At 35.2% G+C, this 17,257-nt stretch overlaps 1 protein-coding gene across 1 annotated transcript in view; it reads right to left on the reverse strand.

Annotated features, from left to right (window-relative positions):
- The window catches only part of STXBP4 (syntaxin binding protein 4), a gene marked incomplete in the record, with an annotated part of 77,254 nt that overhangs the window by 39,285 nt on the left and 20,712 nt on the right, over positions 1-17,257 (reverse strand). Inside the window, 5 exon segments of the mRNA XM_072880802.1 lie at positions 7,023-7,156; positions 8,348-8,397; positions 8,925-9,041; positions 11,150-11,326; positions 17,049-17,114. Coding sequence (XP_072736903.1) covers positions 7,023-7,156; positions 8,348-8,397; positions 8,925-9,041; positions 11,150-11,326; positions 17,049-17,114 — 544 coding nt within the window.

The raw sequence follows: 17,257 nt of genomic DNA on the forward strand, positions 1-17,257 counted from the left end.
AACTAGATTCCTTTGTTGTACTAGCAAAGTTTTCAGATCAGTAAAGAAATGTGGGTACTCTGCAATTTAATAAAAAATATTATTAAAATTTCTTGCTACCTTAAGTTTAATTTTTGGACAAACTATCAGTTTGTGTAGTAGCCACTGTTTCTGCATAGTGTCACTCACTCACAATGTGTGGGTGATAGGAGTGATCTACAGTCCAGAGCACATGGTGAACTGGAAGACAACTGCTCCTAGTTCCTACGAAGTTTTCCATTGAGCAGAGCTGGAAACCAGAAAACCACTGCCCCACAGAGACTAAATCAAGGGATGCATTCAGCAGCAGCATGAAGCTCCAGTCTTGCTCTGTCTTGTCTCACCCTATGTTGTCTCTACAAGGTGAGAGTGAGCGATCAAGAAAGTAACTAAATTATGAATTCAAGACAAACTAGGAAATGCTTCTGCTACATAAGGAAGAGGTTTTACATCTCCTGTTGCCTTCTGAACTCAGTGGAGGCCAGGAAGACATGCTACAAGGCACTCCTGCTCTTGTGTAAGGAAAAATGGATTTTGGAGCATTGCTCTTGAGAAGTTCACACCATTTGGTATAATGCCATGATGCTACATGAGCATACAGTGCCAATATTCTGTGCCAAAGGATAGCAGTCCCCATGAGCTCTAAATTCAGCATGATTTTGCAAGTAGAAGGAGCCACTGATGACCAGGTCATATTCCAAAATTACCAATGTCATTCTGGGATTTATCTTTTCTTTTAAAATGCCTACTCAGAAAAGTTTCAACAGTAAAAAGTTCATTTAATAACTTAATATTATTACTTTTGACAAAAATGAAATTACCTTCCCATTAAATATTATTGCTTTGAGGAAAAATTCTTCAACCTTCAGGGACTAGTAAAACTGTGAAATTTTCCACTAGATAAAACAGTTGATAAATTCTCTTTTGGGAAAACTCACCTCTTTTGTTGTTGCTAAAACGTATTATTCCTTTGAAATTTTCAATTTCACCAAATTAATATTTTCTAATGGAAGTACTGTCTCAGAAAACATTTAATTTACAAACATAACCTCTCTATCTTTAAAGCATACAGCACTGATTTTAAGATTTATTTCTTTTGCTAGTCAAAAACTATTAAAAAGGGGAGCTGTACAGATGCGTTCAGGATATATACATTGTATAATTTAATAGGTCTCTTCTATTTCTGATTTCAGTAATTCACTGAAATATTTATGGCCTTGCCAGAACAATGAATACACAGAGTTATCTCTTTAGTTATCATTATGCTGCTCCTTGGCAAGCAGCTCTTCCAGTAAGGAAGAAAAGGTACAGTTCTAGTTTATTAGCTGAAAGAATATTAAAGGTATGCTATCCTCTCAATGCAGAATTGTTCCCACAAAAATGATCTTGCAGGAAATAATCTTTTCTTTCTGATACTAAAAATATAAAAAGACATAGCATGAGTTTCAGCAAACACTAGCAAATCAGACAATATTCTTGGGGTCAACAGAAGACTCGTATTTTGATATTCAGCCTCTGCAAATACATCTTTAATATCACTAGCCCAATTAACAAAAGTCAAGTTAGCCAGGATATGCCTACCCATGTTACAATTACATCTGGATTTTGATGTACAGATATAAACCAAAAAGTGGGGGGGGAACAGCCCACGCTTACATGTCAACTTTTTCAGAACTTTCCTGATGAACTACAGCCAATTATCTGTACAAAATTATAGCAGTGTTGTATCTTTAATTTCAAGAACAAAATAGTAATAACGTATATAGCATTAATTCTGTTGTAATAAACAAACACACCAGGGCTGCAAAAAATAAATAAAAGAAATATGAACACTTGACAGTATTAGCTGTTCTCAAAATAGCAAAATGGTTATTTGTGAAGATTTGCTACTCTACCTTATCACTTTGTTCCACCCACACTGTCAAAAGAATGGGAAGGGACAACTAACACTTTGCTGAATATGGAATGGTTTTGGCAATTGACCATAATATAGTTAAAAAAAACGAAACTGAAGAAATGGGTAGATTCCATATTTCAGCTTTTTATGCCTGAGATGTAAGACTTTGTCTGTGGTCCAAAAATCAAAAGCAACTTAACCATCAAGAGAACAAGCACTATTGGATGCTGACCACCAGCAGTTTCCATTACCTTCTTTTTATAGATAGTCAGCATACAAGGAAAATTAATATAAAAACTGGACAACTAAACTTCTGCCTGTAGGATCTTCATAATCAAATATATAGTGACTACTGTGACTAGCAAGACCAATATCAGTAAGGTAAGTAGAATTTTTTGGAAGCTATGTTAATTTGGAGATAATTTTAGTGAACTTCAGCATGATTGCCATGTGTCAGATCCCAGGCTGACAACAGATTAAAGGAACATGATGGGAAAAAATAGTTCAAAATGCACTGCTTGAGCTCCTGCCGAGCAGAGAAGCAGGCTTCATAGCACTTAATGGATAGTGATGACTGGGATTATATCAACAAGAGCAAGGTTGTATTTTTGTATAGAAATTTCAGAGGCAGAGTGAGGAAATTAGCAGTCAAAATACTTGAAAGCTGCATTATGCTAGCACACATTTCAAAATGTCGATTGCCTGCTATTTTATGAAGAGATAAGTATGTTCCAGGGTTAATCAGATTTTGGCCATTACCAGTACCAAGTGTATTTCTTTTCTAATTTTGTAACAGAAAAGAAGAAAATGCTTTCTCAATTCTTTTTAGCATGATATACACCATATGGTCTACTAAGTGCAACCAGCAACTGCTTTTAAATGCTACAGTTCTTTCACTAAGGCATTATTATCCTTTGTATGATGAAAGTAATTTTCTTTATGTCTTCAGAAGATGCTTGTATTTTACAAAGCAGAAAGGCCTCTCAAGACTTAGTTTCTAAAGATAGCTTACAGTCTTTCAAGAAGATGAAGGATGAAACTTTCAAGGGATGAGCTTGATTATTCTGTTTATTACTTTCTTATTTGCATTTCTGGATCTTGAGGATGCTGTACTAGTAAGCACTGGAAAACGAGTTTTTTTTGGGGTTTTTTTGTGTTTTTGTTTTTTGTTTTTTGTTTTTGTTTGTTTTTTTTTAAAACAGAGTCCTCACTTGAAGAATTGCCAAACTGACTTCACATAGCTGTCATTCAACCTACAAAGCTGAGAACTGATCTGCAGCATTATCACAAGGCAATATGTACTTGGAGATTTCCAGGAATACACTGAACTTCTTGAAACCTCTTTCCTCAGGAAAAATGTCATGCTATTACGCAGGAAGAGGACAGTTTGTGTGGCTAATTCATAAATATGTCATTTTGACCTGGATGTCAAGGATGATCTTTAACAAGGGAAGGAGTTTTCTCTTGGAAGAACACTCCACAACCTTGTCCTTGCACCTAGACTTTGTTTCACTATTGTAAATGAATCAAAAAGGTTGTACAAAATAAAGCAAATACTGAAAGAGAAGATCTATTCAGAAGGTAAAATACATCCTGATGGTTGCCCAGCTATACATTTTTATCCACTTAGCAATCTCAGAAATATTCACTCCAATTCTCTAAGAATACACTAACAAATTATTATGTTGTGGACATCTTTCTGGCAAAAAGGAAAAGCTTCAGTCTGCAAAGTAACGTCTATTATACTTTTTTCTTTGATGTATGATATTTATGAAATGCTACATACATGAGAACCCCCTTTTTATGACAGCCCATCTGCAAGAAAACTGAAGATCACATGGGAAGCATTTTGTGAGAATCTGGCATAGAGGACTGCAGACAGCATGCTACTAAATAGTTACTCTGCCTTAACTACTTTTTTTTGAGAAAGAGAGCGAGCACTTTAAAGCTTTAATCTCATACGCAAGCTCGTCAGAGCCCAAATCTATCTGTAATACTCTCCAAATCAGAATGAACTCAGACGGATGACGTTCAATCTTTAAATCCTTCTCTACAGAGCTGTTTTTAACTCTTAGGTTCATAAAATGGATTCCTGCTATAGCTCCAGAGCTTTCTAACATGCATCCTACCTGTTATGTTTGACACAACCACGTTAGAATTCAGTTGCATTTAGAACTGAAAGTTTTCTTTGCACAATTTCCTATGTAGTGTGATAGAAACAACTCAGTGTGACAGGACTCTACCACTGTCACTGGTGGAAAACCAATTATCTCCTCTCCTGGCTGCTGTTATTCTTTTCACCTCCTCCAGTCACTCCAATTCTAATATTCTGGACACTTCTGAACAATTTTTTAATCTTGTTATTTTGCTTTCTTCTCCATAGTGTGATGTAATAAATAAGTGTTGCATAAATAATGTCAAATAAGACATTTTTCATATCTTGAAACATTTCCTCAACAAATACATTTATTCAGCCCCTTTCTAAATTAATTCCCAAACAACATAAAAAGGATATTAAAATCTTTGATACAATGATTATTGTCAATCATAATTCACCAGCTTTCCAAAAACTTCTCTAATGTGTCAGGCCATTTCTATTTTATTTTCACAAATCAGTCGAGCTAAGATGGATTAGAACTGACATGTCTGCTCAGCTATAGGTAAATATGATCAAAATATACAATCATTTTGCTGATCTGAACCAGGAATCGTATAATAAGCCACAGTTGTTTCTTAGATTTCCAACTGCATGCAGTTTATTACAGTAACTGGTCATGAACTAGGATAATTTTGACCAATGGGAACAGATTTCTGTTAATGACGTGAGGATATACACATTATCTCCAAATGAAACTGCAGGCTACATTCACTCCCTACAGCAATAAAATCTTCATTAAGACACTATTTCATACATGTTCATGTAAATTCAGCAGAATAACATTTTGTAAACATTTCAGTATGAAAATAGAGCATTGCAGTCAGGAAATTCTGCTAGTTTTACATGATCCTGGAAATCTCTATATTCCTCATTTTGGCATTAATTTTCTGCTTTAAGTTTTCCAGGAAAAAACGTACTCTGGAATAACTTTACATTCTAATTATAGTTTGATGAAGGTGCATACTGAACTGACACTGAACCTGCACTGTCCTCCGGTGCTATGAATGATGTATTCTGCCAGTTGATATCCAATTTTAAATAAAAATTTCTATATTCTTCGCTGATGAACTGATACCAGATTTAAAAGTTCTGAAGGATTTTTTTCCTCAAGGGCATTTCCTGACTTCAAAACTCACTTTTAAAAATCCTTAACAATAATGCTCTGATTTTCTAAAGATTTGGAGAAATCTTCTCACTCTGATGCATCCTTCGTATCTTGGAAGAAAGACCTATATCTGAATTATTAAAGCTTATATTCAAAAAACCTGTTGACTTAGACTGCATTCACCACTTTCATTTAAAGCCCATCGAGGTCAATGGAAATACTGCCACCAATGAGTTTCAAGGAGTTTCAGGTGATGTCTTTTGAGACAAGGAAACCCAAGTCTCTAGAATCCCATGTGATGCTTACTTCTGACTTATTCCTCCTAATGTTTAGAGCAAGATGATCTTGAACTACAGAAAGTCCTCAGTATATTGGTCTTGGAAGAGTGATGAATACTATCAACAGAACCAAAATAACTTTTTACTATTACACTTCCAGTTTTTCCTTTCATGAGGTCTTTGTTAGATAAAAAGCCTGTTCATGAACCCAAAAGTAAAGAGACTGTGCAAAAGGCAAGGGAAACATATGAACAAAAGTAGAAAGAAAAACTGAATCCACTGAGAGATCTCTAAACGATCTGCTCTGTGGCAGCAAATCACTGAAGTCTGCAGTAACATCCATTGGCTTTACTGCGCGCTCTAACAGGTGACTAATTTCAGCTTGCATAAACTTATCACTTGCACAGTCAACCCTTCTAGAATGGGATGAAATGTGTATCTCTAAATTATTAGGTCTTTTCAGAAATGTCTACCTACTCCTAGGTTACACCTCAGAAGAATAAATATTTTCTTGATTTGTTAAACCCCTGTATTCTTATTAAAAGCTAGTAAAAGAATAGTAAAAGAGGAACAAAACTCCTCTCTTTGGCTTAATATAAACAGAAGAAAATTTCAACTGACAATTAACAAAACAACATACATGCTATCAGAAATAACATAAGGAAATACCCGATGCGTTTTCCTGGAAGAATATTTATGATCCAAAAATATTCTGTGACTTCATTACAACTCAAAACACTATTTGTTACAAAGATTTATCTAATTTACTCTTTTGTTCTTTGTTCACTCTATGTATTTTCTGTAAAAGTCTCACTATTATTTGTTCCACAACCTTCAGTGAATTAGAAAATACACCCAATTTACTTAAATAAGGTCGTTCTTATTACACCCATTTGACACTGGTAAAATGCATGCAATAAACTATCCTGGAATATCTGCTTAAAGGTAAGGAGGAAATGCACTTACTATTTTTAGGGCCTTAATAGGAAAAACCACTTCTAACTCTATAGACAGATACTATTTTTTCCTCATTCTGCATTCTATATCAGTCCTACGAAGTACTGACTAAATTTTAAGCAGTCAGAATTAAGGCAGCTCTGTAATCTTGGAATGAAATGAAAAAATAATACAGTGAACAAATTCTACTGGGTGAAGCACACAACAGAAAAGTGGCCAAATACCTGTATGAAAACAGTCCAATTGTAGGAGAAGGTTCTGACTGTGGGTAGGGTAAGTTTAAGGTTATGGTAAGCATTAGGGTTAGAAAAACAAAGGGGATAGCTCTTAGCAGCAGCAACCCTTTTCCTGCGTTTGTAGGTCTTCCACCATTCTGAAAGACATTGGACCCCGTACCTATACCACAGTCCTAACCCAATCCAAACAGAACCACCAGTCAGGATCCTTTTTCCGCATTTGGAAAAAAAACCCACATGGTGCCTACTGAAACACGCTACTCTCAATTAGCAAGCAAGATGCTAAAGCCACAACATTTGATGGAAGAAAGGAAGTATTTATGCATGTGTATACATGCAGACCCGCACTCAAAAGACGCACACACTCACTCACAATCTACTTCCAAAATGGCACGGACAGACTTGGCAAGGTCCCTGGCTTCTGCTGCAAGAGCTGTTGTGACAGTAGGTCCAATCCTTCCCAACCGTGCAAGAAGTGCTTTAGCAGACAATGTTGTTGTTCTGTCACTAAGAGAGCAAAAAATAATAAGTGTTTATTTATAAGATTATAAAAGAAATGGTTACTTTTGATAAAGTAAACTTGTGTTTCTAGATTGGTTTTAGTCTCATTGTGTGAGCAAAAAAGATTCATACGACCAAATTGATGAGTTTGCCTCAGAAGCAGTTCTCTAAGTACAACAAAGGTATTAGGAAATTTCAATTCAAACAACATTCACATCTCAAAATCTAGTGTCAAAACTCAATGGGTGTCAGGAAAGTAACTTACTTAAAAGTAATTTTCATAATAGCATTTAAGAAGGGACACTGCTTTAGGGGACCCAATTCTTATCTTCTACACTGTTAGTGAGTCAGTTTGTCGCCTTAGCTTTGTTATATTTATATGTCAATCCGTTTACTAAAATAAAGTCTACGAACTTTATAAAACATGCAATATCACTCTTGTGCAGTGCCAATGGGAACTGCATTTAATTGATTAGGATTAGCATATGAGGACACAGACATCTACAATATACTAGTTCATCTGATCCTGCAGATTTTTTTGAAAGAAAGTTCCAGCTAACTTCACTTAAATAGACTGGATTTCCTTGAGAGCTTCACTGAAAAAGATGGCAGGACAGAGACCAAACAACTTTACTGTGACATAAATATTAATGGAACACTATCTGGGATATATAGGCACAATCATGCTCATATTCTGAAGGACCAAAGGCTACTCTAAATCTTGTTGAATATTCCTAGGTACCTTTTGAAACAACAAAATTAATAAAACTTAAATGGATATACATATTATAAATTTATTTATATGCTACTGGATTAATGACGATGCAAAATCGCTTGGGCAAATCTAAAAAATGAAATAATAATAAAAAAATTATAACCCACTGTTAAGGTTCCTTGCAATTTTAACTAATCCTTAGCACATTATAATTACTTTATGGAAACATCCAGACAACCACAGCTATGTAATTACTAACTGTTTTAATTTAATTCTGAGGTTTTTAATGAAGCTGTATCCTGAAAGCCTAATTTATAATTCAAGCCATTCCCTCTCCTCCAATAAAATGACACTCAGAAACATACAGCAAAAAATATAGGAAAAATAGCTACAAGACAGTTTTTGGAGACTTTGAAACAATAATAGAGTTTTTCAGTATTAATACTGTCATTTCAATATTAATAACTATGCCATTTAATTACCTTAAAACTGTTGAGGAAGTAGAGTTATCTGAAAGTATTTCATGCACAACCTGTTGGCCATAGTCAAGAAGTTAACAGTTTATAAATCGACACAGTCAAGAAGTTAATACCTTTATAATTTGATGTTCTATTTGGGTGTGGGGCATTTGATTTGTAATTAAAGAGTCTAGTCTCTCCCAGCTAGAAGTGTAAAAGTAAAAACTAAAATATTATAACCCCTTTACATGAAATAAATATAATAACATAACTTTTTTTTTTTCATAACAATTCAAAATATTATCAAATATTACTTTTTCTGCCTTTTTCCTCTGGGGAATTTCACAGAAAGTGATATGAGTTTGTGAAAAATTAGGTGAAAAAAATTATCTGATCAGTTTTATTTGTTTAATGTATAGCAAAACATAAAGATTAAGTAAATTCCTACATGGATTTGTACACTTACACACGATCTTTATTTCTAGCAATGAAAGGATCTCTGCAAACTAGTTTATAGTCAGTTTACTATGTTTATTCCTCAGAAACATCAACACAAAACTTTTCCAAATAAAATATTGCTAGAAATGAAAGGCAAAGTTACCTCTACAAATTGCAGCAATTTTTCAGTAGCTACCTCAAAGGTCTTCCTAGCTGATTCTGATTTCCGCAGCTGGCAGTCAAGCACTGTAACTCTCTTTCTCAAGTCTTGGATGTTACCCTAGGAAAGATATTTTAAGGCTTTTATTCTAATAATTTCCTCCCATGGCTCACATAGATCCATGGTGTGAACTGAAATGGATGTCTGAAATGTTGAACACACACTCTTTTCTATGTTTCTGAAAAACATAGCTGCTCCTGAGGCAGGTATGCCTGATCTGCAGGCAAATCAGCTCCCAACCTGCAACAGATTTTGGCAAATGATATAAAGGTAAATTGAAATTGGCAGATAACAACAGTGATAGGGCTGAAACTTGAGACAGTTTGAACTGATTCATGAATGGATCAAAAATACCAACCTGATGGTGACAGTATCTGTCAGCAGGGTGGCATAAATAGCCAGTAGGTGAACAAACTCAGTCCACTAGTTTGCATCTGTACATCCTTTGGCCAACAGAGTAATTACGGCGTATCTTGGAGAAAATTACCCCCTAGGATTTCTCTACATGCACTTGTATAACCTATTGATCAGTGTTATGCATCCCTCTGCACTTCAGCTACAGAGAATGTAAGCCCCATTAGATCAAGTTCTGGAGGCTCAAGATTTCAGCTTGAGTCCCTGGCACTGTTCATATGAGGACCACAAGTAAAGTCTTCACATGTCTACGGGCACGTTTGTTTAGCTAAGCTGTCTGCTGAACAGAAGATCTAGACCAAAATACTCTCCAAAATTAAGAAAATATCACTATCATTAAAAATAAACATCACCTACAGTGATGTAAAAGTTTTCTGAAAGCCCACTACCTACTATAAAAAACCACCAAAACCCACTTATTATCTTTACTTGAAGCAAATGAGTACACACATTTGTTTGTATACACTGTACAAAGCAGCAGAATCTTGATCACTCTGAATGTCAAAGATCTGTTGATTAAAACACCCTTCTTTGGTAATCTCACTGGCCACTACTGGAGAAGGAGTTTGTAAGACCTCAGAGGGACCTCACTCTTTTATACTAAAAAGAGTATACTATAGAGTTGGTACCTACTTGATACTGCTTCTTTTGAATGAGAAATGCAGACAATCAAATCTCACCTCAGATATTCGAGTGCTCACTCAGAATTTCAGGAAGTCAAGCTAGCATCTCAGAAACAAATCTCTAAGAAAGCAACCCACACACTGAATTTCTTAAAATTTTGATATTTATTCAAGTCCTAGAAAACAAACAGTGCTTCAAAAATACCTGACATAAAAGATGAGGTATCTCACCAAGATGTTCAGAAAGAAGAACTTCTAGGGTGTGATTCATCTCATCACACACACTCACAGTTAGATGAGAGGAATTCCTCCCTGGGAGCTACACCTACTTGCTATGTTGCTTCTTTGCAAGCTTGTATACCACAGAGCTCAGTTTTACCTTTTAATACTTTGTAATACTGAATTAATTCTCATGATGAAATAAGGCAACATTTCAGTAGGTTTTCTTCATCAGTTCATATGTACATCCATTTTTCATGAGAAAAACAAGGTAAACACACAAATGCCAACCTGCTTGCACTTGTTCAAACTGCGTGTAGAAAATGGATCCGCAATTATGGGGAAAAATTTACAAGTTCCTCAAATATTTTATTCCTTAGCATGTTTTGAAATGCCTCACTGGAGATGAAGTGGTTTTAAAATATGAGACTCAAAAAAAAAAATTTTTTTGGCAGGATACTGTTAGTAGCATTTAAATGATTATCTTGATTAAATCTAAGTTTACTTAAGAACAGTACTGGACTTTATATTGTTATTATTTGCCTAACAGAAACATAAATATGAAGGCCATTTTTACATAAATACAAAAGCACACAAATATACGTATAATCTTTAAAGACAATATATCTGCAGTCCAGAAACTATTCCATGCTTTAATGCTTGAGATGTGCCATTTTGACCTATGACCCACATATGCTTCTAGCTCCTATTTTTCCAGCCCGAAGATATCTGGATAAAGGAAGACTCATGCACTTCACATTACCCCCTTCAGTACGCATCATTCCAGTTATTGAATAATACAAGACAAACAGTGACCTACTTTAGAAAAGCAGATGAAAAGAAAATGAAAACAAGATACATGACAACAGCAAGGAAACCATGGTAACTATGACAGGCGACTGCTTTGCTTACTTTATTTTGGCCAGAATGATCAGTGAGCTGAGCCTTCAGCTCTACAATTTCAGCTTCTAATAGGCGAATTATTTCTTCATAGTCCATCTCCATTCCACAAGCCTGCCTTTGTGCAGCTTCTGCAAGATGAATCCTACTTCGCAGGGCTCTTGTCTCTTCTACAGCTGCCTTGGCTTCCTACAGATGATAGGATTTAATTGAAAAGTTACAACTCCAGCTAACAAAGTACACATTTAGCTCAAAAGTACTGCAGTTGGCATTAGGGCTACCATTTAGTATTCATGGTTAGATGGTTCAATTGCTCATTTTTAAGTGTATGATGTTCAAACAAAGAACAGGTATTTACAGAGAGAGATAATTTTCCTAATAAATTAAATCACAAATTCTATGATTACCATAAATCTAGTTGAATGAAAGGTTTTATAGAAATGCATCTGGTGCTGTTAATCTGCTCCATCACTTCCGTACTAAAAAAGTACTTTAATGAGATGTTATTTCATTTTACTATTATTGCCTGAATTCACACAATTCAGAGTTCGCACATCATGTAGATGGACTTCTAATGCAAGTATTCAGTCCACACTGTTCTCAAAATAAGTGCTGGTTTTTATTTTGCTGCCTAGTTCCTGCTCTTCCATTGTTATCCTGTATTATCACTGAAGAGTGTTATATAAAATTTATATGTAAATAATGTATAACACACAGGAAATTAGAAACTGTTAGTTTTTAATTCAGCCAAACTAATCCTTAAATGCTGTAAAATCTGATTTAGAGAAGGGTATTGCTCAGTTCATTGTACTAGTGAATATTAATTCAAGTTAACTTTGATTTGTAAACCTTAAAAGTCAAACTAAAGGTCTGGACAACAGATGAGTTTACACAATGAAAGAATAAACAAACTGCTCATCAAAAAATGTAGACATACAGGCTCATTGGCACCAAAAGCAGTAAACCATCTTTCCCCTTAGCTTTTTATTAACCTGTGGAAAAACTCACTTTATATTAATTTCCTGAATCATTAAAGTTATAAGCTTTAAATATACTAATTCACAGAGCTAGAAATTCTTTGTACAAATTCCTCAGCTAAGGATACTTAGGTGAATATCCTATTCCTCGTTTACCTATTGTATTTTATTATTACAACTATAACCTGGTTGGGAATGGGACTAGAGGGGAAACAGGTAGGGGTAGAGAAGAAACAGACACTAAGAATCTATAATAACTGGGAAATAACATTCTAGAAACTAGACTTGAAATCACTGTTTCTGAAAAACCTAAATGACCAAATCTTCCAATTTTTGTGGAAGAAATGTCATATATTTAATAGGTGTCATAATATAAATGTGTCAAGAGGTCAGTTAAACTTACAAAGGCAAATTTAATTCAATTATTCCCTAACTTAGAAGCATTTGTTCTGTGCAATCAATATTCTTCAAGTCGGGTTTTCCTATACTTTGTCAAAATGTTTTCTCTGTAAAATGATCTACTAATCTCAGTTTCAGATTACTTTTAAGCTGTACACTGTTAGCCTTTAATAAACAATATATATTTATTTCAGGCCATAAGTAAACTAATCTCAATGACATATATAGGATATCATCATCTTCATATTTACAATGGTTTTGCAATATAATACCAATTTGGATGATTGCCAGGGACATTCTGGTCTCTTAGAAAATAAAGCAAGAAGTAATCACACATGTAGCAAACAGCAACATCATTAGTGAATACAGATGACATGGTGTTACATAGTTTAGAGGTTTCTCTTAGAGGAACACAAATGATAAGATACGTTTAAATAACCTTTAATTTGACAGCAAGTATAATGATTTTTATTTTTTTTTCTTTTGGAAGCACAGAGCCATTAGATGAGCCTATTCTACATGACAATCATCTCCACCTGGAAAGGCAGACTATTCAAAAGCTTATTGCTGCGTGTCTTTCTGTTATTTGGCTAGTTTGTTTTACAGTTGTCTGTTGGCACAGCATCAAAAGCAGTGGAAGGGGCCATTACCAAAAGCACGTACTGAAAGATCACCAGAACAATCCACCCCTCCTGCAAGTGGCTCATAGAAGTTCTTTTTCCTAGAAACAATTCAGAGAATGCAGGGGCTTCTTAGAAGTTACGAATCTACATAAGTATAGGTCAAACTTACTGCCTCTGTAGAGGGCATTTTCTTGCCACTGTAAGAAACAGTGTGACTCAGGAGGCTGGGCCCTACTGATACAGAGGACAATGTGGTAGCCTTCAGTAGCAAAGGTATCCTTCAGTAATAGGCTGGAGGTGGGAAAAAGACTCTTTGAGACAAAAGTGAAAAGATGCTCTGGTGTTAAGTTTGACTAATATAAATGAACACAAAGGCCTTGACAAAGGATGGCATCTTAAAAATGCACACATAGGAACTATTTAAATAAGATTACATCAGAAAAATCATGGGAAAATTACTATAATGAAAAGGGAGGTCTTCATTTTGAAATAAGACCTCCTTGAGATAAAGGTTTAATCTCTTATAATCCACAATTGCCTTATTCTTCCATTGTTTATTCAGAAACCCAATTGTTGAATATTAATTTCTCTGAAATAGCAGACTAAGTATGACCGGATTTCAACAGTGAAAGACCTAAAGGAATAATTAATGAACAATGGATTCTTACATTACAATGAAATTATTATCCATGCTACGACTGAATTAGCAAAATTTTCTGACAAGCCAGAGCTGTTTGCTAGAGCAGGGAGGCACAAAGGGAAACGGTATCATCAGGTTTCCCTGTTCTACAGTTACTGAAGCTGGCACTGCAGCTACATGGTGGGTTGTCTTACTTATGCAAGACATAGGTGAGGGGCCCACACCAGTGAAGAAGAGATGGAACACAGCATGCTTCAGCAACATTTTCTCTTGTCCCATTCAACTGCTTGTATGAAAGAAGACGCAACAGAAATGGAATCTGCAGCTGCTAATATTTCATCTATATAAATGCCTGATGGGACCATTTGTCCTAATCTGGTATGAAGCCACTACAACAAATAAGAAACTGCAGGCTGGAGAAGAGAAACTGAATCCTTACAGAATCAATTTCAAGGTACAGGTTTCTTTCAAAGCCAGGTTCTATTTCTTCCTTGGATAAATTCAAGTGTCAGGACAAGGTTTTATCCGAGTAATATTCCAGCCACCACAAGCACTGGAACAAAGGTATTCTTTTAAACTACGTGAAAAATTGTGGTTACAATTCAATTATGTTTATTCATTAATTTTACAAAAATTGTGTGCTGAAAACATCCTTTAAAAGAGCTCTGAGTATCTTTATATTAAAATAAAACAGCTAATGAAATAAAAATAAACCCAATACTTCTTTCAGGCAGGGTGAAATAAATTAGATACCGCTTCCAAAATAGCAGCCATTCAAGTCCTAGTCTTCAAAGCTTAGAAAAAATAAGCACAGAATAGCAAATCTTAGCCCTATGAAATACACATCCAGCAGTATGGGATACCACAAACAGTATCCTATCTTTACAACCTTTCACATTTACTATGTTTAGCTGAGGTGCTTCAGCTGACATAAACTGCACAAAAAAAGCTCTAGTAAAGAAGGTATCATTCAGGTTGGTATGACCCAGGATTTTCAGGTAGCACAGAATACAGTCAAACTCATCCAGGAAGATGAAAGACAGCATTACAGATTTCACATTCATGGTGTTGACAAGACTTCAGGTACTCAAAAGTGCCTTTCTATGTTTTGTGCCAATTTCAGCGTCCATACGATTTCAAGGAAGACCCAAAGATAGTGCTATATCACAATTGCAAAGTAAAAATATATAAATTAATATATTTTAATTGTCATAGACCAATATTAGAAAATAATTACTACCTCATTTCAAATTTAATAGTATTTCTAATCTTAAGAGTTTGTTTACACTGTTAGCTACTGATTCAAGCACTGTTTAATGAATTGGTACTAACAAAACATGTTCATTAACCAGAATATTTGTACACCTGTCCTAATTAAGCTGTAATCTCTGCAATTCACAATTAGTAGACAATAGAAATACCACAAAAGATACTCCAATAGATGACTGGTAGCCTATATCCTCATTTAAAACCTTGTTTTTTCAGGAAAGCAGTGAGTTAAAAAAAAAAGTTTAAACTGTATTCAATTCAGAAGACCTTAAGCACATACTTAAGTTGGCTTGCTTGTTTACTTTTAATCAGGCCATCAGGGCTCAATAATGTACTCATTAACTCATTTCACTAACTTCAGCTCAAGCAGGAATGCATCATCGTAAGTCAAATGGCAACTTGTACTGTAAGCAGCCTGTTTTTTTTAAACTTCGTATCACTACGAATCTCAGCATCAACATTGGTTCTGAACTACAGAAATACATAAAACACTTGAAAATGGTGTGCACCAAGTATAAACAGAACTAAAAGCCTGCTTGTATCTCCTAAAATAGGTCACACAATGCTGTAATGACATATAATTTATTATTTCTCTTTTATTTCACTATACGGAACCTTTTCAACAGCAGTTACTTAAAATGCTTACTAGAAAATCAGAGTATTTATCCCCTGGAGGTTTGTACTGCAAAGCTGACCTACACCATCACATGACAGTACTCGAGAGAAAAATAACAGTACGAGGGCCTCGTGTGGTAGAAAATGGGCATTGCTGCCACTTAAAACGGACCATCTTACACCAGCTTTGTCCCAGTCTACCTTCCCAATAAGAGCAGGTATGTGAATTGAAACACTCGATGCTGAGGACCTGATGTCCATACTGTTTGCATTTTGGGGTTTGTACTTTGTACTAGCTTTAGTCTAGACTGACAGACTGAACATCTGCTCTAGTCGAGAGCAACAGACTGAACACCCAGTAGCGAATGGAAACATGAGGTACACTACTGGAACATACTTCCAGTTAAATTTTACCCAAAAAAGAATCCAATTGATTCCCCTGCTGTCCCACGGTGTACAGATGGCAACAGCACAATATCAATGGAAAAAAGCTTTCAAGCAGTTCTCTTATATTCAAGGAATAAAAGGCGATAATGAAGGTGCTGAACAAATCTACATATACGAGCAAAAACGTAACACTAATCTTAATAGAAGAGTACACAGAAAGATTTTTAAACTGTATCTTGCATTTTTACATATGGCGTCTGATGGAACAGCCAGCCAGGAGAAACATACAAGGAACACGTGTAGCAGTACAGGAGAGAAGAAAGGCAGCCAGCTCCTAAGAAGAAAAGAGCTGACAAGATGACATTCAGTAGGAGCAGGAAACAGAAAAGTTACTTGGTTTTGAATCCAGGCTATAAATGACGTGAGACTTGCATATAATTGGAAATTTCCTTTAAGAGACACAAAAAGGCTAAATTTAATGAGAAACTCCGATTTCTTCTCTCATAGTTATAGATAGAGAGGGAGACAGAAACAAGACATTCCTCACAAAACACTTACTACCTTTTTTCCCCTGGTAAATATCAGGTAGAATTGTCAAGTGCATCTATTTTTTCATACTTAAAACTCTGGTTGACATATAAAGTAGCTAACGTTAGGACTGTAGATTAGGCACACTGTTGCATAAGAACAGCAAAATCACTTCAAGAACCATAAGACCAGAAAGGCACTACTACATTATTATTCAACTTATCTGACCCAGCTTGTCTTATGGTTCCTTCCTCAATTCAACAGCAGAGAAGTATTATTGCTCTAAAAACTTAAGGATCAATATTCTCCAATTCTAATCAAAACCTCTGCAGTAACAGAAGAACCACTTTGTGTTGAAATCAGTGTGAAAGTATAGTTTGTACAAGCATCAAGACAGAAAGAAGTGCTCCCTTCTCCCTTCCACAAAAAACAGTAAAAAAAAAAGATTATATTTTTAAGAAACTTCAACATACTTGCTTGACTATTTGTAGCTCCTCTGTTAACTGTTTCTGTAAATTCACAGATTCAGACAATTTTTCCTGTTTAAAAAAAAAAAAGGGAAGAAATAATGAATAATTAGGTCTGAAAGAGTTTTTATTCCTAAAACCCAATTAGCTCTTTCAAAACTACAGGTAGCAATACTTAACTTCTATCAATGTACTTACTGCCTTCTGTACAACTA

The sequence above is a fragment of the Ciconia boyciana genome, chromosome 16 (assembly GCF_034638445.1).
Source record: "Ciconia boyciana chromosome 16, ASM3463844v1, whole genome shotgun sequence".
In the NCBI taxonomy this organism is placed as follows: domain Eukaryota; kingdom Metazoa; phylum Chordata; class Aves; order Ciconiiformes; family Ciconiidae; genus Ciconia; species Ciconia boyciana.